Source organism: Rosa rugosa, chromosome 6 (genome assembly GCF_958449725.1).
Source record: "Rosa rugosa chromosome 6, drRosRugo1.1, whole genome shotgun sequence".
Taxonomy (NCBI): Eukaryota; Viridiplantae; Streptophyta; class Magnoliopsida; order Rosales; family Rosaceae; genus Rosa; species Rosa rugosa.
Window position 1 is genome coordinate 18558892 of NC_084825.1, and position 21408 is coordinate 18580299.

General features: G+C 36.8%; 3 protein-coding genes across 5 annotated transcripts; 2 read left to right on the top strand and 1 right to left on the bottom strand.

Moving 5' to 3' along the window:
* Positions 1–860: 860 nt before the first annotated feature.
* On the top strand, positions 861–8579 carry LOC133714209 (uncharacterized). Of its 2 annotated transcripts, none has more exons than XM_062140295.1 (6): positions 861–1016; positions 1139–1213; positions 2665–2785; positions 2900–3333; positions 3871–4216; positions 6848–8579. In XM_062140295.1, the coding sequence occupies exons 2-6, from the start codon at positions 1179–1181 to the stop codon at positions 8342–8344; spliced, it is 2433 nt and encodes an 810-aa protein (XP_061996279.1). In that variant the 5' UTR covers positions 861–1016; positions 1139–1178; the 3' UTR covers positions 8345–8579. The 2 variants fall into 2 exon arrangements, with proteins under 2 accessions (XP_061996279.1, XP_061996278.1); XM_062140294.1 differs by having other exon boundaries at positions 862–1016; positions 1136–1213.
* Positions 8580–8969: 390 nt separating this feature from the next.
* Positions 8970–14068, bottom strand: LOC133715774 (zinc finger protein BRUTUS-like). 2 transcript variants are annotated; one of them, XM_062142417.1, is made up of 12 exons: positions 13671–14068; positions 13303–13565; positions 12917–13145; positions 12292–12460; positions 11333–12202; positions 11156–11240; positions 10828–11049; positions 10613–10750; positions 10058–10292; positions 9862–9936; positions 9512–9649; positions 8970–9412 (listed from the first exon to the last, which is right to left on the bottom strand). In XM_062142417.1, the coding sequence occupies exons 1-12, from the start codon at positions 13701–13703 to the stop codon at positions 9167–9169; spliced, it is 2703 nt and encodes a 900-aa protein (XP_061998401.1). In that variant the 5' UTR covers positions 13704–14068; the 3' UTR covers positions 8970–9166. The 2 variants fall into 2 exon arrangements, with proteins under 2 accessions (XP_061998401.1, XP_061998402.1); XM_062142418.1 differs by having other exon boundaries at positions 9871–9936; positions 13671–14066.
* A 3970-nt stretch (positions 14069–18038) lies between these two features.
* Positions 18039–20068, top strand: LOC133716328 (uncharacterized). The gene is made up of 3 exons (XM_062143038.1): positions 18039–18202; positions 19087–19923; positions 20034–20068. The coding sequence occupies exons 1-3, from the start codon at positions 18157–18159 to the stop codon at positions 20066–20068; spliced, it is 918 nt and encodes a 305-aa protein (XP_061999022.1). The 5' UTR covers positions 18039–18156.
* Positions 20069–21408: the final 1340 nt, after the last annotated feature.

Sequence of the window (21408 nt, forward strand, 5' to 3'; positions counted from 1 at the left end):
TACCACAAGATCTCAATCTCCACCAAAACCAACCATCATATCCAACTCTCAACACCAAAACACAACCAGCACAAAGACACAGTAGCAAGCAAACATGAATAAGCAACACAGAGACACAGTAGTTAATATATAAATCCTCGAAATCGATTATACAAATGTTGAGGTTTCAAGCTGAGTAAATCGAACTTTGGAGGTTTCGATTCTACTGCTACTTTCGATTTGCTCAGCTTTGGAGATTTCAATTCGATTATATTGCTACTTTCGATTTACTCAGCTTTGGAGGTTTCAATCGATTCTACTGCTACTCCTACCTCATCTTTTCATATCCTAATTCGAAGAAACATAAACGAAGGCAGCAAAATTGGAGTAAGAGCTTACCTTACCAACCTCCATTGGAGCCAGATTCAAGCTGAGTGCTACTGCTTTGGAGATCTTGCAGTGCGTTTTGGATCCGTCGCTGGAGATTTTGGGGTTTCTGATTTGGGTTTGGGCGTTTTGCGTTTTGGGATTTCTGGTTTCGGTCGTTGAGTATTATGCCCAGTGGCATGAGCGTAAATTGTAATGAAAATTGGGCATTTTAGTCATTTTCTATCAAAATTCGAAGCCAGGCCTGCTTCATTTGGTTTTGGGCCTGAGCTTGTGTCCTTATTTGTATAAAACAAATTGAAGGTGGGTTTTCTGTGTTTATATCTTTGGTTAGGTACTACTATGTAATTTTCTATAATTACTATGTGTTAAAGTACGAGGATGCTAATAAATGAAGAAAGAATTTCTAAATTCAAAATCAAAATTAAAAAAAAAAAAAAAAAAGGAAAAAGGAGAGAAGAGAAGGAGGAGGATGTCCCAAAATGGACCCATCGAGCATGATTGGCTTGTTGCTGTTTTTTACCGTCGCTTTCAGAATGGTCGTCCCAAAGAAGCTTCCTCTGTTCATTCCCAACGGACCAAACTCTCTCTCGCCACTGCAACAAAAAGTCTCCGTTAGGGTTCATCGCTCATGGAATTTCCATTCCAAGGTAACCACAACTCTCTCTCTCTCTTGCCTTTTCTACCTCAATCGCTAACCTGATTCGATCTCTTTCATCTCAAACACCTCTGTGATTTGAACTTGATTCTGCGTCTTTCATGGCTGCAGCAGCTGAATGCTAGAGTTGGGGTTTCGTTAATTTGTATTAGAAATGCATAATTCCAATCAGGACATGCAAGATCGGAGGTAAGGATCTTCTTCGATCTCTCATTTCAATGGTTTTGAATTATGTTCCTTTCTGTGGGTTCATTTTTTTTTTTCACTTTGGGTTTTGAAATGAAGCTGAAGAATAAATAGATAAGGAATTTTCAAAAATTAACTGTGACTTTTAGGTTTTAATTCTGTATTGTTATTTGATGCTATGAAAATAATTATGATTTCGAATTTTCTTTGCTCCAGTCTGCCTGTTTGTTTTAATGTGGGCTAGATTTGATAATTTTCTTCAGTGAAATCCTAAAAAACTTGAACATACTATTTGCTCTATTGCTCATTCATGATTTCTCGTAGTCTGGTAGAAATGATGGATACTGTACAAAGCAATCTTTACCTCTGTAAAGACCCTAATCCAGAGATAAAGCTTCCGAAAACGTAATCTTGTCAGTAGACACCCACAATCCTCAAACTCACCATCATTGTTCGTAATGAGCCAATTCCAAATAGTAATCTCCAAACATTGTTGGCCCTTTGAAGGTTCCTAGAGTTTAATTTCAAACATAAAATCACTGATAAAAGGAGGGTAAGAAGAAATGCCCAAAGAAACCCACTTCGTTACCAAATATAGAACTGGTGAATAAAGTGTGGGACTTTGGGAGTGACCAATAATCTCTTGACTATGAGAGATCGAAGAAGAAAAATTGGAGGAGAAAGAACCTAAGGCTGAAAAACAGGTTTCACACTTTATGGGTGGGCAGTGACTCCAGTGAGGGTAATAGGCTGTTGTATAGTGACAAATTTTTCTTAGTTGGGATCAACTGGGAGGCCTATAGGTAGCTGTGCGTGGGTCTTGGGGATGGGGATGGGATTTTCACTTCCTTATTTATACGTTTATTTACTTCATTGGGCTGGTCTAGCAGTAGTGGGTAACTTATTATCATCAGTATTTCTTCTTTTCCTTTTACATACCTTTCCATATGCAGAAGCAAAGCTTGGTAGCTACTTGGCATCTTATAGGTATTGTTTTATTATACCCAAGATTAAAAACTATAAACCTGATATTTTTGTTCTTATCGTACTTTTATCAAAGAGAAAAAAGATGACTAAATGGATTGGTTCTATGCTCATTAGTCCTTCAGTTAGATGACTACAGAATTCATCTATTTATTTATGAATGACTTAGTGACGTTCACTTTAGAAGTTCGCTTATTTAGATTACCATATCCTTTTTCACCCATAAAAGATAAGAAAAAAATAAAAGAGATTGCTATATCCCTTTAAAGACAATTAGTCTTTGATGTTCGAACTTTGTAGGTTATGTTAATTGTGATTTGTAGGTTGATTCGTTCTGGAAGCATAATATTCTTCAAAGTTTCCACTTACACGGGAAACCACAAACATTCACAACCTCCCACTACAGTCTTTGCTCTTGTCATGTATTTTATGTTTGTATTGTGCTAATAATGTGGCTGCTTTATAATCAGGAGTAATTCAGGCATGGAGGATTCTCCTGGGATTACCATTGAATTTCTTCGGGCACGTTTACTGTCCGAAAGGTCTGTCTCTAGAAGCGCAAGACAAAGAGCTAATGAGCTGGAAAAAATGGTATGCTTAAAGTTACAGGAATGCCTCAAGTTTACCTCGTTTAATCTAGTGCTTAAAGAATTCTTTCTCCCTCTCTATATCTACTTAGAAGTGTTGTTTTTCTACACAATTTAGGTAGAAGAACTGGAGGAACAGCTTAAAATTGTTTCTCTTCAAAGAAAAATGGCTGAGAAAGCCACAGCAGATGTTCTTGCCATTTTGGAGGACCAGGGGGCAAGTGACATTTCTGAGGAATTTGATTCAAGCTCTGATCAGGAAACCCACCAAGAATCTGAAATGGGTAATAACTCGAGAAAGGAAGACGAGAGCTTTTTAATTTCAAAGGCGAGAAGAAATGAGCACGAGGAACATTTAGGTTCTGACCTTGATTCTTCTTCAATACCTGGTAGAAGCTTGTCTTGGAAAGGCCGCATTGATTCTCCGCGTTCTCGTGAAAAGTATAAGGAACCATCCATGAGAAGACGTAGCACTTTTTCAGCCATTGGTTCATCTTCTTCAAGACATAACCTTGGAAAATCTTGCCGCCAGATAAAACACCGAGAATCAAGGTATATTGATTTAACTTACTTTCTTTGTATGGACACACACACACACACACACATAAAGGTATATGAATGTGGACCTAAGTGAAGACATGCATTATAGTCTTTGGATCAGATATGAACAACTGAGATGCACCCACCATTACCTAATGTGCTCCTGAAATCTTCATTTTTCAGATTCAAGAGAGCAGTCTGCCAGATTGACTTTTCCTTCCCCCATTTTTCATTCTGAAATAGATGCTATACCAATAGTTGATTTATTTATTTTATTTCCAATTTACTTTTTTCCAGCCAATAAAGAGTTGGAGTTTAACTGGTTTTGCATATCTATTGCGTAAGACTGTACGTGGTTCACACCAGACATGTCACGAGTATTGACCTCATCATATCCTGCTCAGTTCTGTATTGATTCTCCCAAGACCATGATACAATATAAATCTTTCTGAGAGAAAAGGATTTTCCAAGTGAACATCCTTTCTTCTTGATGTGTATTATGGGTTTTAACTTCTTCGTTTACAAAAATGGTGTACTTGTGCATTTCAGGTCAGTAGTTGAGCGCTCCAAAGTTGAGCAGGTGAAGTTTGATGATTCTGAAGAAAATGGAGTTGCTGCTTCTTCAGAAGGTCTTCCAAATTGCTCATACAGTGACCCTGAGAAATTGGGAGAAGGTTCTGAATCCCAGAAAGAGAAAGTTTTATTGAAGGATGCACGCACAGGGAGCAAAGAACATCAAGGGAATGGTGACCTTGATTTTAATGGGCATGGAAGAAACAAAGACATGGAAAAAGCACTTGAATTTCAGGCACAACTTATTGGCCAAAATGAAGAGATGGAAAAGGCTCAAAGAGAATGGGAAGAGAAGTTCAGAGAAAATAACACCAGTACACCGGTATGCTTATATGAACATTGTCACACCAGACTTATTTAACATACTTTTTTCTTTGACTTAAAATGTTACTACTAATGCACTACATACAAAATATTGGTTAATGCTTGAAATTGATACTGCTACTGCATGGTCAGCACTACCACAAAATATCATCAATAGCTCACTCATCGCTTCACTCCACTTCCTCTAATTGCATTTATCACCGGCCTGCAGTGCTCAATGCTATCAACTACCACCAACAGTGTTTCCATTGTTATCACTACCAGTCATCACAACCTCATTTCCCAATTGTGCCTCTGGCTCCTAGTTTTAACCTATACATCTGTACTTGAGTTTTCGCATGTTTGGGGTCATTCTATTTTCAGTTAAATAATTACTGTTCATACAAGAATCTACTTCTCTCTTGTCAATTTTTGGGACATTACTAGGATTGACTCGGCCTTTTGAAAGGTGAAATTGTAGTTGAGTTATATTCAGTGAGGCAGTAGCCACTTGGCTAGAAAAGATTTACTCTTTTGAAACCCAAGACTAAGCACATTGGCCCAACTCTGCCACCAAGGCCTTTTCGGTCCAGTGAGAAGTCTGCCTGGGAGTTTGAGTGTAGTCATTAAGTAAATAAAGAGACATCATCGGAGGTGATGCTAAAGTTTTATCAAAAGGCGTTTGTGCATCTAGTTCGTAGAGTCTATTTGAGTTCTAATGGTCATAAAGTGTCTTTAAGTTCTCAATGGGTCTCTTGTTATTTAATGAGCAATAAGTCTGTCTGAGGAAAATGCATTTGAAGTCTATAAATAAGGCTATCTCCTGTAACGCAGAGTCCTGGTGCCTTGATATCTCCTCGTTACTCTCTTCTCCTCCCTTTATTCTCTATCTTTCTGGTTTACTGAAATTTACAGCAACTCTTAATATATGTTTCCGAGAATCATTTCCATATAGCAAGATTTTCTATCACCTAAAGCTCACCAAAAAGGAAACATAAAAAATGCCTTGATGCTTCAGATTATATAATTACTTTTTGGCTGTTAAGCCTAGATAATAAATTTGTTGCATAAACATATTGATTTCAGTTTAGCATATAGCCATTTGCCAACTTGTAATACATTACTACTGTGGTTCTGTGATACAGTGTCATTGCTTCTGTGGTTTAAGCCTATAAGAGTTATGCATGCCTATAAGGTTCTTGCTTCAGCCATGATATTGGAGTAAAATGTACAACTGTATAGCTTCTTTTCCCCATAAGTTGGGCATACACAAGTCTGGCATGTTGGAATTTGGACTTCTGTAGGGAAGTAGTGATCCCTAACTTGATTTTTAGTTAATCGTGTCTGGATGGCATTTATCTAACCTGTAACTCAGTCAAGTTGTGCTTGCATTGACACATATCTTGTGATTAATAACTCAAACCTAGGAGCCCTTATCTCCATATAAAACCCATCATCATACATTGGCAGAAATTAAAAATTTGTATGATCAAGATGCTAGGAAAATCTTAATTCTACGAGGGTTCATACCGGGTAAAAAAAAAGAAGAAGAAGGTAAAATAGCTTAATATTATACTACTTGGTAAGAATCTCTGTGCTAAAATTGGTTATCTGTTCAGCACTAAGTCGATCCATTTATGCATGCCTCGAGGTGGTGCCAGTTTTAGGTTTGATTGAGTGATAGTACAACCCTTTCCTGTTTCGTATTAGGTTTTTGCCATCTTATTATATCGTTTTTCAAGCTGCTCACGTTGTTTGTATATGGATGACTACGATACATGGAGGCATCCGCTTCAACTCTCATGATATGTATGTTTCATAGCTGAGTGAGGGCTTTTTGTTGGGCATTTATGAAAGTATAACATGGTAAGGAATAAACATAATCAACTAGATAACCTACAAGGATTTAAAAGCCTAAACTTAATCAATCACATAACTTTGAACAAATAGCAAATACAATGATATAAACATACTTGAGTATGAGAAATAAATGCTAATTAACTGAGATGGAGGAGGTTGTTTAACACTCCCCAGTGTATTCGATGATCTAGGAGAGACAAGATTTGACTGGAGAAGTTGGAAGCAAGGTGTAGACAAGCCCCTGAGGGAGAAAGGTGGTGTGCAGCGGCCTTGAGAGGAAGAGGGGCAAGTGGCAGCCTAGGAGAGAGAGGGAAACGGGTGCTGTATTTTGGAGAAAGCGAGAACAAGGATCTGAGAGAGCCTTGGCCGCTCTGTACCAGTTAGAAGTTGGAGTATTTCTGTGTCTGTCTCGTAGGCAATTAGCTTAGAGAGGAGTTTATATAGATACAAGACTTGACAATTAGCTAAGGAATTAAAACTTACAACTAAGGATTTAAAGGCCTAAACTTCGAACAACTAGCAAATTTAATGAATATAGACATAGTAGACTATGAGATAAAAATGCAGCAGAGATTACGGATATGGTTGAAGAGGTTTGTCTAACAGAATGAGAGAATGAGAGTGGCATAATTTTGCTCTCATTTTCATATGTTGGTTTGTTAAAATAATGCATTTGGTGGTTCTAGTCAGTTGTTAACCACCTTAAGTAGTAAAAGCAATTTCTATTGTAGTAAGTTTATTTATTTGGTTTTTTATCACTTACTCTTCTTTTTTTAATTTGGTCATATAGGATTCGTGTGACCCTGGGAACCATTCAGATATCACTGAGGAAAGAGATGAGATGAAGGCTTCATTTCCTGCTGAGATTGCTGCTTCCCAAGCTCAGGAGGCAAAGTCAGAGGCAAGAGATGCTTGCCTATTTGAGGAAAAGACCAAAACGCAGCCAAATGGTTTTCTACCACCTTCAGATGTAGAGATGGGAGGAATGCAGGATCCGCTGAATAGAAGCAGTGTTGCTTCTGCCTCACCAGTTCAAGAATTTGCATTCCCCACGGCATATGAAAAGCAAACTCAAGAGAGCCTAGAAAACAATTCTCATCAACCTTCACCTGGCTCCCATCATGACCCACTTTTGCTTGGATCATCCCACAACAGGTCATCAGTTGCCTCTTCTTCCGATGAAGACAGTAGTTTACGTAATGCTTCAGGGAGCAGAAATGACCTGTATGCATTGGTGCCTCACGACTCACAGGATCGGTTGGGTGGTGTACTGGATGCACTTAAAAAAGCAAAGCTATCACTTCAGCAAAAAATGACTAGATTGCCTCTACTAGATGGTACATCTGTTCAGGAATCTATTGAACCGTCTATTCCTGCTATAACAACTGGAAGCAGATTGGATATTCCTGTTGGGTGTGCTGGGCTTTTCAGATTACCAACTGATTTTGCAGTTGAAGAAGCTGCGACTAAAAATAGCTACCTTGGTTTGGGATCTTCCTTATCATCGGCAAGATATTTTCCTGATAAGGGGATGGCAGCAGCTCCCACCGATCAATTTGTCAGAAGCACTTATATTGAGACTAGACCACCCTTTTCTAATCATGTTGGTGATCGATTCATCGCAAGCCCTTATGTTGAGAATAGACAAACCTTTTCTACTGGTGCTGGGGATCGAGTTGTTGCCAGTCCTTATGTGGAGACTAGAAGAGCTCTCTCTTCTAATGTTGCAGGTCAATTCATCACCAATCCCAGTATTGAGACTAGACCGCCCTTTTCTAACAATGTTGGTGATAGATTCGTCACAAGCCATTATGTTGATACTAGACCAACCTTTTCTACCAATGCTGGTGATCGATATGTCGCAAGTCCTTACCTTGATATCAGACCAACTTTTTCTTCTGATGTTGCTGGTCGATTTGTCACCAATCATAAAATCGAGACCAGACCAAATTTTCCCATGAATGTTGCTGATCAATTTGTTACTAGCGCCTCCGGTGAGACTGATTTTTCTGCTGATAATAGATTTCTTGGTGGTCACTATGCAGAATCTTGGTCAAGAGGTTCTACGCCGATTCCACATTTTGATCCCTACTTAGATATGAGCCAACCGTCATCCAGATATACCAATTCCACCACCTATCAGAACTACCCTCCTTTTTCAGACCCGACACCCTGGACAACATCTGATGAAGTATTAACAAGACCCTTTCCACGAAGGCCTGCTGGGGTACCCGCAGTTCATTTGTCATCGTATGATGATCCTGGCAGACCTAATATGTACAGATAATAGGAGTCATTAGTTAGTTGATTACGGTGAACCTTAGTAGTGAGTAGTGGTTTGGTAGATAGGTTTGAACTCAAGGACCTGGATATTTTCCTTTGTTCTACCCTTTATTTTATTTTTTTTCCTTTTCACCTTTTCCCTCTCCCTTGAATTTTCTGTATTTATCGAAGGAGATTGAGGTTGTAAACACATCCACCACCATAGTTAGTGCTCCTATCTTTTGTTGGCTTTTGCTTCACTTGATGTTTCATTCAAACAGTTCTCCTTTGCAGTGTATGTGCACATTCACACATTATTTGGGACACAGATTACTCTCATATAAATGGAAGTGAAACATAGTGTTGCAAATGGAAGTGGCCAAGTGGGTATATCAATTGGCCTGCTAAGAATGAATTCTCATCCTTCCGCTCCCCGTCGTGATTACTTCTGATTACTGCAAACGGACCTTGATGTCTTTTATATAGTTTCTAGTTTCTGGTTTCTTATATATGATATGGAGAACAGTTCTCTCATGATCACAACTTAAATAGGTTGGCAACACTAGAGTGACCTTTTTTTTTTTTTTTTCTGAGTAGTAGAAATGATAACTTTATTTATTAATGGTAACATTACAAAGAGATCTGTAACAAAGTGGCCCGCCGTAAATATAAGTCTCTCACACATAAAGTTACACTAACATACATATGTTCGCTCAAAAACACAGAAAACACAGAAAAATTACAGAGTACAGAGCAAAAAAGTCCGCATACCACAGGACTTTATTCAAGGAACAATTTGAAACCCCATCTTATAAATTCTTTATTTGGGGAAAAATCATTGTCTGCACTACAATAGTTGAATGTACTTGTTTCTTCCTAATGCTTTGAACCCAAGCAAAATTAGAAGAGTACTTAAGACACAAAACAACACCAGACCGCAGAGCACCACACAACACAACACACACCTCTCTTTAGCCTTCTGTCCTGCTACTCCATTCTCCAATCCCCTTTTTAATCTTTGCAGGAATCTTGGTACAACTAGTCTTCCATTAAGGTGTTCAAACCATAAGACAAGCTGATATAAAATATTTACCTGCAGCAAAAGGAAACAATAAAGAAATATAAATTTGAGTACATTGAAAGATGAAAGAGAGAGAAACTACCAATATCCACTAAACAAGTTCAGCCTTACCCAGAAGCTCGTGCGCATGAAAAATCCCCCTTCAGGATTAATATCAGTGCATGAAGCCATTTCAGTTTTTTGGTCATAGCTATAAAATTCCATGGTCTCATCACCATCCACAAGTAGTGAGGATTGAGTTGATGTCATCTGAAAAATTACAGTCAATACTCAAGTGAGAAAGAAGCATTCATGAAGTCTAGAATGTACTTCAGATTAAGTAACTAACCGCATTTTATCATTTTTGGTGTGTAAATGAAGTATATTAGTCCTCAAAGATTGATTTTTTTTTTAATTAATTAATTTATTATTATTATTATTTTTTTTTTTTTTAAATGTAGATATAAACATAAGCCTATTACTTTTATTACCATCGTAGCTCCTGAAGATTTGCTGCAAACTGGACAAGTGTATTGACTGTTGCTCTGAGTGCAAGTCTAGGGAAACACAAGAAAGGTTGAGAGATTCAACTCAATCACTTCTCATAAATATGTATCTAACAGAGAAAGGGAAAACAATGTAAAAGATATATGAAATTTATGTGAGAGAAATAGAAACCTTGAAGCAAGCTAAATGCATACAATGGCCACATGGTAAAGCTTTGATTCTTGAACTTGATGTGAATAAGAACTCATTGCAGACAGGGCAGTTGGTTTCTAGACATTTCTCCTGGCACTTGTGGTTCACTGAAGCCATCCCCATGCAACAATTGCACGACATGCAGTGAAAATAATCAATGCCAAGGCCCTTCCCTACTCGGCATAAGTTGCAAAATGGACAGTGGTAGACATTCCTGAGTAAGGAAATCGGTAACTCAGAAAACTGATATGTTTTCGGTTAATTGAAGAACACATTATCAATCTGAAGTTACTTGTATTGATGAGGATATCTACTTCAGTTGTAGAAACTTCAGCTAGTGTAACCGTATCATATGACTGATCAAAGTTTTCTGATATAGTTTACTTTTTATTTTTTTAAATCCACACACAGTAGATGAGTGGATTTAAGAAGAATTGAAAAATTACTTCAAAAAGAAAAGAAAAAAAAAAGAATTGAAATTTATGATAAATAATGGTAACTTACAAGTATTATGTTCTAATAGATTTTGTGTACCTGTCATCATCAAAGAGGTTGCAAATATTACAATAATATTTTGCCATTGGAAATCCATTGCAAGAAGCTGTCGAGCATACTGACCCAACTGGCTGAATATTAAGACAGCTCATACACATCATTTTGGATGTTGCTTTCCTGCAAAAAGAGAATGGATGATTAGCTATAGAATTTCTCAACTTGAGAAGAAGCTAGATTATCAGAAAATTTATTACCTATCCATTGGGTGGTCGCTCATAATGTCATGGCAAAATCTACAAGTGAACAGTTTGCCGCAGCAAGCAGCTAGGAGTTTGCAGTTTCTCTTGTAATGCTGGCAGCCATACACTGTTTTCTCATGATCTCGAAACATTGGTGACAGTCCCCCTAACTGTTCACTATTTGAACTATCCACTGCTATTGCTATAGTTAAACTCTGCTGAGCAGCAATCCAGTAACTAAAATAGAACATCAGTACTTTCTATTATGTTGGCAGTTATCACTTATCAAATCATTAGGTTTCATGTGCAAGATCATAAAGTAGGTGGCAACAATCAGACTAACCTAGTCATTTGATGCTTCAAGTTATTCCGCGTATGAGAGTTGAAAGTATGATCAATTTGGTGATGGCTTTCTTCAAATCCAGTACCTTAAAATAGACAAAACATATAGAATCATTGTCAACAGAATGATATAGACATAGAATATCAAAGTGTATGCTGCAGGATTTTTAGCACAAACCTTTTATGAAAATGCTAGTTTCTGGTTTAGGCGGTAGAGTTGACAGTGAGCTTCCTTTCCCGCATTCACTAAGCCACTCCTTGAACATTGTATTTTTTGTAACATTCTTGAAGGTATCCATCATTTTACTCTGTTCATCCTCAGTAAGTGCAGAAGTAACCCATGGTAACATAGATTGGAGAACTTCAGCACCTGTAGTCCCCAGTATGAAACCGATCATTTTGTTTTGCTCCTCCACAGAGAAGTGTGCTCCAAATAATGGCCACAGCTCAAGCTCTTCCCGGTACATGTGCTCATCTACCATCATTCTTAGCGACATGAACATTATTCGAAGCTTGTTTGCCAGCTCATAGTACTTTCCCACACATTCACTTATGGGGGCACCAGCTCTTGTACCTCTGTGAAGGTGAGAAAGCTCAAGAAGAACACCTGAAATATTTTCAAATGCATCTTCCTCTTGCTTATTATCAAGTGTGTAGGAGTGACTTACATTTTGAAGTGCGTCTCTGGATTCCATTGCCGGATACAATACAAAATCCTCTGCATTACTATGAGCTCTATATAAGCCCCATAACAAACAGAAACTTTCAATGAACTGCTGAAGAAATATTTCATCACAGTTACTAAGCCTTTCAGATTCAATGTCTAGATATTCCAAGTGACGGAGTATGGCCTTATGAACTTTAAAAACAACATCTATTGGTTGTGCAGGTGTTCCAGTGGTGGAACAGCTATTGAATTTTTCACAAACTGAATGTGATGGTGACATAGAGTTGATATGCAAGGAACTAGATGAGCATAAGCAGTCATTAGAAGCCTTGCTAGCCCAACCACAAAAGAGCTGCACCAGTGCGATATCTGATGCTGGAGCTGTATCACAACTTGGTAAGAAACTATGTATTGTAATCATCAAGTCAGTAAAGTAGTATATCAATCTATAGAGGAGAAGGGTATTGAACCTGCCAACTGCATGTTATTGACAAAATTCTGGGCTTCATTTGCAGTCAATGACTTTACCAGCCATGGCAAGACACGCTCAATTAGTTTCAAGGGCATCACACACAAACTCTGATGCAGAACTTCCTGTTGTCTTTTAATGCTCAAGTGCTTTCGAACAAGTGGAAGTACCTAGAAAGGCAAGGAATCCAGAATCAAAAAGGGATACATAGTGCAGTTCTAGTCATGCATTGTTGAGAGTATACTAAGACTTCCAACCATCAACCTGTTAACAGTTGCATGGCAATACATTAGATCTTCAGACATTTCAAGACTCCAACCACCACCAATTGTTTTTGGATTGCACACACACACACACACACACACACACACACATGTATGTATGTTTGCATATATACTCTTTCCAAGAAATTAAAAATTACAATATCATCTTCACATAAATGATACAGAGAAGCAGATTAGAATATTGTTATACATCTCAAAAGTCTAGACTCCAGACTTCCATTTAAGTCACTTTTAGTTGTGTACTGTATTATTCATTGTACTGGTTCCATAATATGCTGCATAGCTTTGCAGAAGCTACCAAATATCCCCGCAAGATACTTTTGATCAATAAAGAGAGCTCACCTCAACTTCCTCATCATGGAAATGCACCTTTAAAGTTTTCATTATTTGATCAGCACGGGAGCATATCTTTGAATGAAATTCAGCAGCTGTGGAAGGAATTGTTGATGCACTTTTTAAACTTCCGAGCAAACACCTAAACTCATTGGTTAGATTTACTTCATTTCTGTGCTCATGGAAAATTGAAATTTCTCCATACACTGCAGGATATAGAACCGTTTCCTCAGCAATACTACAACAGAGTAAAAAAAGAATCAGTTATTGTCGGGTGAAAGAAGAGGAAAAGTAGTCCATCACAGAAAATTAAAGCAATTGAGCAACACCATTCATTACTAAACATTCTTAATGACTAATCAAATAATATAAACAAGCTAATGTTTCAAGAAAACCTGTGAAACATGCAAATTTCAGCAATAAATTGCAGCCTGTCATAGAAAGCCAGTAAATCATAATTAATAACATCTCCAGAAATAGACTTCTTCTTCTCTTCCGCAAGTGTTTCATTCAACTCTGTCTCAATAGCATGATGCCAAAGCAACGTATCATCTATTGGATACACCCCATTGAACTCATATGCACAACTTGTATCATCTTTTCGATCAGCTGTCATGCCAGCACAATTGTCTTTCCCTTCCATCCAGGTGAAAATGACCTTCAATAAACAAGAGATACTTGTAATCAATTGCATGCACTTGATAGCAAAAAATAATTGAAACCAATCTGAATGTATAATATTGGAAAGATCAAGAAGGCTAACCTCTTGGAGAAGCTTCTCGGCTGGTACTATCATACTTAAGCACTTGTACAGATGCTGACATTCATCAAGTGACAAGGAGGACGCTAGCCAGGGAATGAGTTTAGCCACTATATTCGTGGGGATGCTGCTCAAAAGCTTCCAGACTAATGAAGCTTGCTCTTCAACTGAGAATTTCTGAATGAGCAAAGGGATGATCTGATATTTGTTGAAAAGAGAAAAGCATATATATATATATATATAGGATCCAACCGCAAATTATACTTGGAAGATCTATTAAAATATTGATGAAAAACATCAAATTGAATACATGATAGAATCCAATCATGCATGTACTTTGGAAATAGTCAGCGTGACTCTACAGAAAATAATTGTTCGATAATCATATGGTTGTGAAAAATAATACTTTTGGAAGTGATGGGATTCTGGTTATTATACAGTGAAATACATGACTTCGATAGTTAGATCTATCTGCTAATTAACATCCTCCTAGCCTGAAACACCAATTACAATCATGAAAGAATCCAATCATGCATGTACTTTGGGAATAGTCAGCGTGTGACTCTACAGAAAATAAATGTTCAATAATCATACGGTTGTATCTGGGACAGGAACTTATGCAACAACAACAAAAAACATACATTTCCACAATTTAGATCACAAGGGAGCATGGTTATGTGTATATGTGTATAGATGACATGAGCCAGGGTGAAAAATAATACTTCTGGTTATTATACAGTGAAATACATGACTTAGATAGTTAGATCTATCTGCTAATTAATATCCTCCTAACCTGAAACACCAATTACAATTGCCCAATACCATTTTGATCAAGGAGCATAAGTCTCCTAATTATACTAAGAGGTCGTAGGTTCTTCAAAAAAAAGAAGAGGTCGTAGGATGTCATCTAAGATTTCTGACTTGTATCTGATTAAGAATTGAATTACAACTTAAAACTGAACGGTTCAATTTTGATCTTCACATAAAGACAAAGAGCTCTCTCATATACAGTCAGCTTTTTGTAAGGATCGGAATCAGTGGAGCGACATTTAATTTTATATAGCGAAAGTCCACTAATTATATACAAGGGGAAGCATACTAAAGTGTACGTAGATATAATGATATTATACATTTAAGTGGAAAACCAACACCTCTCTTATGCTTGAATTTACTAAGTTGTCATTGTCTCAAAATTATATCTGTATATAACAAAAATGAATGTTCTTCATTAAATTTTTATGTATTTAATTACTTACAAATCACATATTGTTTTCCATCTCAACTGTAATCTGCAGAAGATGTATGTGCCTGCATTAGTTCTTTTTTCTTTTGAAAAATTAAAATGATCAGAAATTTTCATTCAATACAGATGAAAAGATTGTAAAGCTCATAACCATGTATTGTCGGTCCTGAGGTTCTTGATGCCCAGGGCGAAATTTTTTTTTTGGTGTCCAAGGCTGGTCTGGAGAATTTTTTGATGATGATTTTGAGATTAATTTGGCTCCGTAAAGTTATGAATTAACAAGTTTTTAGAATAATTATTAGAACCACAAAAACAAGAAATATAACTTCTACTATTCATAATTTCAAAATTGAAGAACACCCAATACCTATTTTGATATATACTTCAACCTGCTTAATGGAATGTCAAAAAATTTGTCTAATCACCTTAGAAGAACTAAAAAAATGAGAGGAGAAAGATTAGGAGATGAAAAACATACAAGAGAAAGACTAGAGGGACAAATGATGAAAATGAATTGAGGAATTGAATGACCATTGAAACCCCAAATTTAAAGACAAATTCGTTTGATTTCAATATTTTGGAGAGAGTGAGAGACTCAATAATAATGGTGCTTAATTTTTTGCAGTTCTCGATGACTTGAATAGTAGAAGAATGAGAAGAAGAATAAAAAAACACACAATTATTACATCTAAAATTCTGAAATAATTTTTTTTTTTAATATTCTGCAGCATATATTATTGAAAATTATATAATATATATATATATATATATATATATATATATATATATATATATATATATATATATATATATGTGGTGCCCCACCTTCCCTTGGGCCCTGGGCTGTCGCCAAGGCTGCCCTTGGGCAAGGCCGGGCCACTATTACTATTACTACTAACAATAGTACTCTCTAATTCCGATAGAAAAAATTTGGCAAGTAGGGCTTAATTTGATAAAAAAACGAGCCTACTAACTAATACTCCAAAAACATAAGCCTGCATTTTTGTAGTAAATATAAATAGCAATAGAATACAGAAAAAAACAGATAAAACAAATGGATTATACCTGCTCCTCTTCCTTGGCCATACACTGGCTAAACATTGTTTGAAGGGATCCTGTAAAGCACAGCAACACCTTGCTTGGAATATTTTCCTCATTTTGTATGCTAGAAATTAGCAGCTTAAACAGATGATCGAAAACAAGTATTTGATTCTGGTGTTGAAGGAAGTAGGTTTCTGCTATATTTTTGACCCGTGCATCAACAGCTGCATATATCACCTGCATTTCCAAAATTTAGTGGCAACTCGAGTACTAATAAATGTTCTATTTCCAAACAGTCTCTAAATATATATGTTATGTGGCTAAACGGTTAATTTAAAGCAGTCATGCATGATCACACATTGTGATCGTGTTTGGTTGTCAATCTAAATTTGTGTGCAGCGGAAAAAAAAAGTGTGGTAATGGTGATTTACGAGAACTAAACAACATAATAGTTTATTTATATATATCAAAAGACATAATGCACTTCTAAATACATTCTTTAATGTTGTACATACCTCATCTTTGACACTTAAGTAGTTTTCATAAATCAATTTTAGAAAGTTGCACCGCTCAAAAAATGCCCGAAATTCTACACTTTGGCCGTTGGCATAGCCCACTGTTGATCGGTGAAGCACATCAAGCTCATTAGACATTGCTTTGTGAATGAATGAAATTATTGAAATTGGTGAATCTGGCTTGGATGGGGATGACGCCTTTTCCTTTTGCAATGCCATTAACGTAAACGTTTCCGTCACTTCAAAATTGGTTGTTTTGAATTAGAAGCCGTGCCTTCTCACAAGTCTAGCTTGGATTATGATTTGCAAAGGTGCATTATTTATAAGAATCACGGGAAAGGGGAAGCTGAATTGTATATAGCTAGTTTAGTTGACATGGTTCCACGTGGTGATTTTGTTGTACATAAACAAATTATGCATGTTAATCCAATAATCCAAATTAACGTGAATACATATAAACTAAACTAATTAGGAAGTGGGAGACTGTATTGGCAATCAAACACAATTAGTCAAGAAATAAGTGCATGATTATTGCCATTGTCTGCTGTTATGGAATATCTAGGCGGCAATGATGTGGCAAAACAATAAATAAGAAATTAGTCAAGAAATAAGTGCATGATTGATTATTTACCTGAAATTCAAAACAATTTCATACGAAATTCAAATGTGTACGCATGTATTATAAAGGGTGTTCTAATTCAGGTCAAGCGTGCATGATTCTTGCCATGCCGCCTGCTTCTAGAGTATGCATTTCAATTGCCATTTATGGAGATGCTCATGTAAGTTGATATTGAACAATTACAAGCTTATATTTAGCACAACAATTACTGTTACTAATAGAGCAAGTAATTAGAGACATTAAGTAATTCATATTCCCTGTTAAATATATTTATTATATGAATCAAATGAATACATTGGAAAACCTAAATAGCTTGAATCAAGCACTAAGATGTCGGAATACATATTTCATAGTGATTACAGACATTATTGTGATTACAATTATCCTTTATGGGAGGGCATTGTATTAGGATGTTTTCACTATAAATACTAGGTCCCTGTACCCTCTTTGATACGAGCTATTCAGTTCTTGCCCCATAGATAGATAGCAAACAAACAAAGAGAAGTGCAGAAGATCTGTATTTGAGATGGCTTCATCAGTTCCAGCAGGTATACATCTTGTTCTAAAGATGTGCATAATTGTTTCTCTATAATTATATATGCATCTGTGTATGTGAGTGCAATATATGTGTTTGTGTTTATATGCAATTGTATTAGTTTTCAGTTTTTGGACTTACAGTTGGTATCAGAGCCTTATTGCATATGTCATAAACCACTTCAGATTTGTATGTTGGGTTTTGCACGTTTTCTTCCTAAACAAAATATAATAAAATAAGGACACTAACTTATTAAAATATAAGTCTTGTCTCTAGCAAACCCAAACCTTGGCCTACTTGCGGACCCAAAGTTCATTTTTTTTTTATGACAAGCCAAAGGTCACGTGCACACAACACATATGCTCAAAATCAAGACCTCTATTCATTGTTGTCTTTTATCTGGTCGTCTTCAGCAGTTTTCCCAGAATTGGGAATTAGGGTTCTAGAGAAAATCATTATTGATCCTGTGAATTCCGCGTTTTTGAACCAAATTGCTGTAAGATACAATTTCGATATGCCTTTGTATGTTGCTGTAAATGTTTATCTTGCTCCGATTAACTCCAGCAGTAGCAGGAACACCGGGTTAGTTCCCGTTTTCAATATTTTTTTTTATGTATATATGATTCTTGATTGAGCATCTGAAACACTAGAAGCATTCCTGGCATGCACTTAGGTTAGAGTACATGGGGACCAGATGAAATTTACTTTAGCATGATTGATCTTGAATTTTTGACGTTTGGAACCGGTTGAAAATTTCTGAATGATCAATTGTCTGCTCTTGAATTCTGGTTGAATTATATATACATTTGTTTGTCTTGAATTGTTGACAAGATAATCTCCCATTTTGGTAATCCAACTTTCATAATCTTGCTCATGGAAATTCGTTGATGAACAGGTACGTTGTTCTCTTTCTTTGGTTTTAACTTAGCTTGCTTTGTTAAAAATTAAGGAGTAATAACCACTAGTTCTAGATTGCAAGATGGTATATTGACGCATATTGTACACATCAATCTGTCAATGTATTGTTTTGAAATCATTTGGATATAGAATTAGGAAAATTGTGTCTTTATTTCTTTTGGAACAAATTGTATCTTCAACAGAAGGATTAACTTTATGTTCTTAAAAATAAAACAGTGCATCATGAAGTATTAAAAACTAAATTCAGAGAACTGGACTTTTCTTCTTGCTATACATGTGTTGACTGTTCCAGGGATACTTTGGTTTTTAGTATTTTGGTTTTGCAAAATAAGAAACTTCAGCAATAACATATTCTTTTGCCATACAGGTAAGATTTGTTATTGAAAATTAATATGCATATATTGGGGATTCTGATTACCATATATTCTGGTTTGATTTCAAGTTGTTTTGTTGTGACTTGATTTCTGTTGTATTCATAGTTTTCTGAAATGTCTTTTAGACAGAAACTAAGGCAGAAAACTAAAGTTTTCTTTTCTTTTCTTTCCCAGCTTTGAACGCCTCAGGATTGTCCCTTGCAACCATTGAACCTCTCAATGGTTGTAACTTTAAGAAGTGGAAGGAATCCATAGAGCTTTACCTTGGCCTTCAGGGAATTGATTGGTGTCTAACTGAGCCCGAACCGCTGATAGATGACACTAGCTCTGACCTAGTGATTGTGAAACATAGAGAATGGGTTAGAGCCAACAAGATGACCAAGCTTATTCTTAAGCAAACCATGACTGTTGTGGTTAGGGGGAGTATTGCTGACAAAGACACAGCCACTGAGTTTATGGCTGCTATTGCTTTGAAGTTTCGAGAGAATGAGAAGGCAGAGATTTCTCTTCTGCTGGATATGTTGATGGGGATCAATTATGATTCCTCTAAGAGTGTCCGTGAGCATATCATGAAGATCATTGACATCACCACTAGGCTTGGAGATCTTGAGATACCCCTGCCTGTTGAATTTATAGTGCATCAGTCCCTAAGAACCCTGCCTGCCTTTTTTGGTCAGTTGAAGACCACTTATTTTACACAGAAGGATAAGTGGGATTTGAATGAGCTAATAGCGATATGTGTGCAAGAGGAAGATAGGATCAAGAGGGATGGACCACTTGTTGTGAATCTGATCTCAAAGTCGAAATGGAAGGGAAAAGGCAAAGCTGTTGCCTCTAGTGCAGTTAATTCTGGAGAAGGTACCAGTGGGACCAAGCCTTACAAACTTGGCCCCAAGAAATCTGTGAACAGCAAGGGTAAGAAACCGGGAGTCTTCAAATGCTTCTTTTGTAAAAAGGAAGGTCATATGAAGAAAAATTGCCAGGGATTCAAGGATTGGATGGCAAAGAAGGGTAAGTCACAGTTAGATACTTTCTCTATTGAAGTTAATTTAGTTGATTTATCTCCTAGTTCTTGGTGGATTGACACCGGCTCACCGATTCACATTACGAATTCATTGCAGGGCTTTCTAAGCAAGAGAGCTCCAAGGAAAAATAAGGTGCAAGTAGCAGTTGGGAATGGCATGGGAGTGGTTGTGAAGGCTATAGGCACAGTCCGTTTAGTGTTAGGCTCAGGCACTCATTTTGATTTGAGCAATGTTTTCTATATTCCCTCGATGAAGAGGAATTTAATTTCTGTTTCTCAGTTAGTGAAACAAAGATGTACTTTTTACATCGACTCTTTCGGAATAAAAATCTCCCATGATTCTCGTTATATTGGCTCAGCTTCTCTCTTGAATGATTATTGGTCTCTTGAATGTTCTTATCCTAAAGAAATATTGCTGATTGAGAGTGCACAGAAAGATATAAGTAAAAAGAGAAAACACAGTGAGAACTCAGCTTATCTTTGGCATCGAAGGCTTGCACACATATCTAAAGATAGATTACAGAGAATGGTGAAACAAAACTTGCTGCCTGCACTAGATTTTTCAGATTTTGACACCTGCATTGAATGTGTAAAGGGAAAAATGACTAACTCCAGAAATAAGGAATCCAATAGAAGCACAGAGCCATTGCAACTTATCCACACAGACATTTGTGGACCTTTTGCACACCAAACTATATGTGGTAATAAATATTTTATTACCTTTATAGATGACTGCACCAGGTATTGTATTGTTTTCCTCATTTCAGAAAAATCCCAGAGCCTAGAAAAATTCAAAATTTTTAGAACTGAAGCAGAAAAAGAATTGGGAAAAGAAATTAAGGCAGTGAGGTCAGATAGAGTGGGGGAATATTATGGTAGATATACTGAAGCTGGACAGCAGAAGGGGCCTTTTGCTTTGTATCTGCAGGAGCATGGGATACAAGCTCAGTATACAACTCCAGGTACACCAGAATCAAATGGTGTGTCAGAGAGAAGAAATAGAACTCTTCTTAATATGGTGAGGAGTATGATGTGCACATCAGGTTTGCCGAGATTCTTATGGGGAGAGGCTCTTAAAACTGCAAATTACATTACAAATAGGACTCCAAGCAAAGCTGTGGCTAAGACTTCTTTTGAGCTGTGGAAAAACAGAAAACCAAGTGTGCATCATGTGCATGTTTGGGGTTGTAAGGCTGAAGCTCGACCATATAACCCTCAAGAAGGAAAATTAGATCCAAAGACAATCTCAGCCCACTTCATTGGATATCCAGAAAATTCTAGAGGTTACAGGTTCTACTGCCCTTCTCACACCACAAGAATAATTGAGACCAACAAGGCTATTTTCCTTGATGAAATCAATTATTCTCACTCATATGAAAATCTTGAACTTGAGTTTCAAGAGTTACCTGAAGATGAGTCTGAAAATATTGGCATCCCCATCACTTTTGAAACTGCAGCTGGAGATATTGAAC

What these genes read in the sequence shown, in the direction of transcription:
- LOC133715774 (XM_062142417.1), bottom strand. Translation starts at nt 13,703, where the DNA reads ATGATAGTACCAGCCGAGAAGCTTCTCCAAGAG. An exon ending in GAAATTTGCATGTTTCACAG is followed by an intron (nt 13,146 to 13,302) that starts GTTTTCTTGAAA and finishes ACTCTGTTGTAG; the next exon opens with TATTGCTGAGGAAACGGTTC. An exon ending in AACCTCTTTGATGATGACAG is followed by an intron (nt 10,293 to 10,612) that starts GTACACAAAATC and finishes TTCCTTACTCAG; the next exon opens with GAATGTCTACCACTGTCCAT.
- LOC133716328 (XM_062143038.1), top strand. Translation starts at nt 18,157, where the DNA reads ATGTTTATCTTGCTCCGATTAACTCCAGCAGTAGCAGGAACACCGG. An exon ending in AGCAGTAGCAGGAACACCGG is followed by an intron (nt 18,203 to 19,086) that starts GTTAGTTCCCGT and finishes TTTCTTTCCCAG; the next exon opens with CTTTGAACGCCTCAGGATTG. An exon ending in GGATTGGATGGCAAAGAAGG is followed by an intron (nt 19,924 to 20,033) that starts GTAAGTCACAGT and finishes AATTCATTGCAG; the next exon opens with GGCTTTCTAAGCAAGAGAGC.
- LOC133714209 (XM_062140295.1), top strand. Translation starts at nt 1,179, where the DNA reads ATGCATAATTCCAATCAGGACATGCAAGATCGGAG. An exon ending in CAGGACATGCAAGATCGGAG is followed by an intron (nt 1,214 to 2,664) that starts GTAAGGATCTTC and finishes CTTTATAATCAG; the next exon opens with GAGTAATTCAGGCATGGAGG. An exon ending in CTAATGAGCTGGAAAAAATG is followed by an intron (nt 2,786 to 2,899) that starts GTATGCTTAAAG and finishes TACACAATTTAG; the next exon opens with GTAGAAGAACTGGAGGAACA.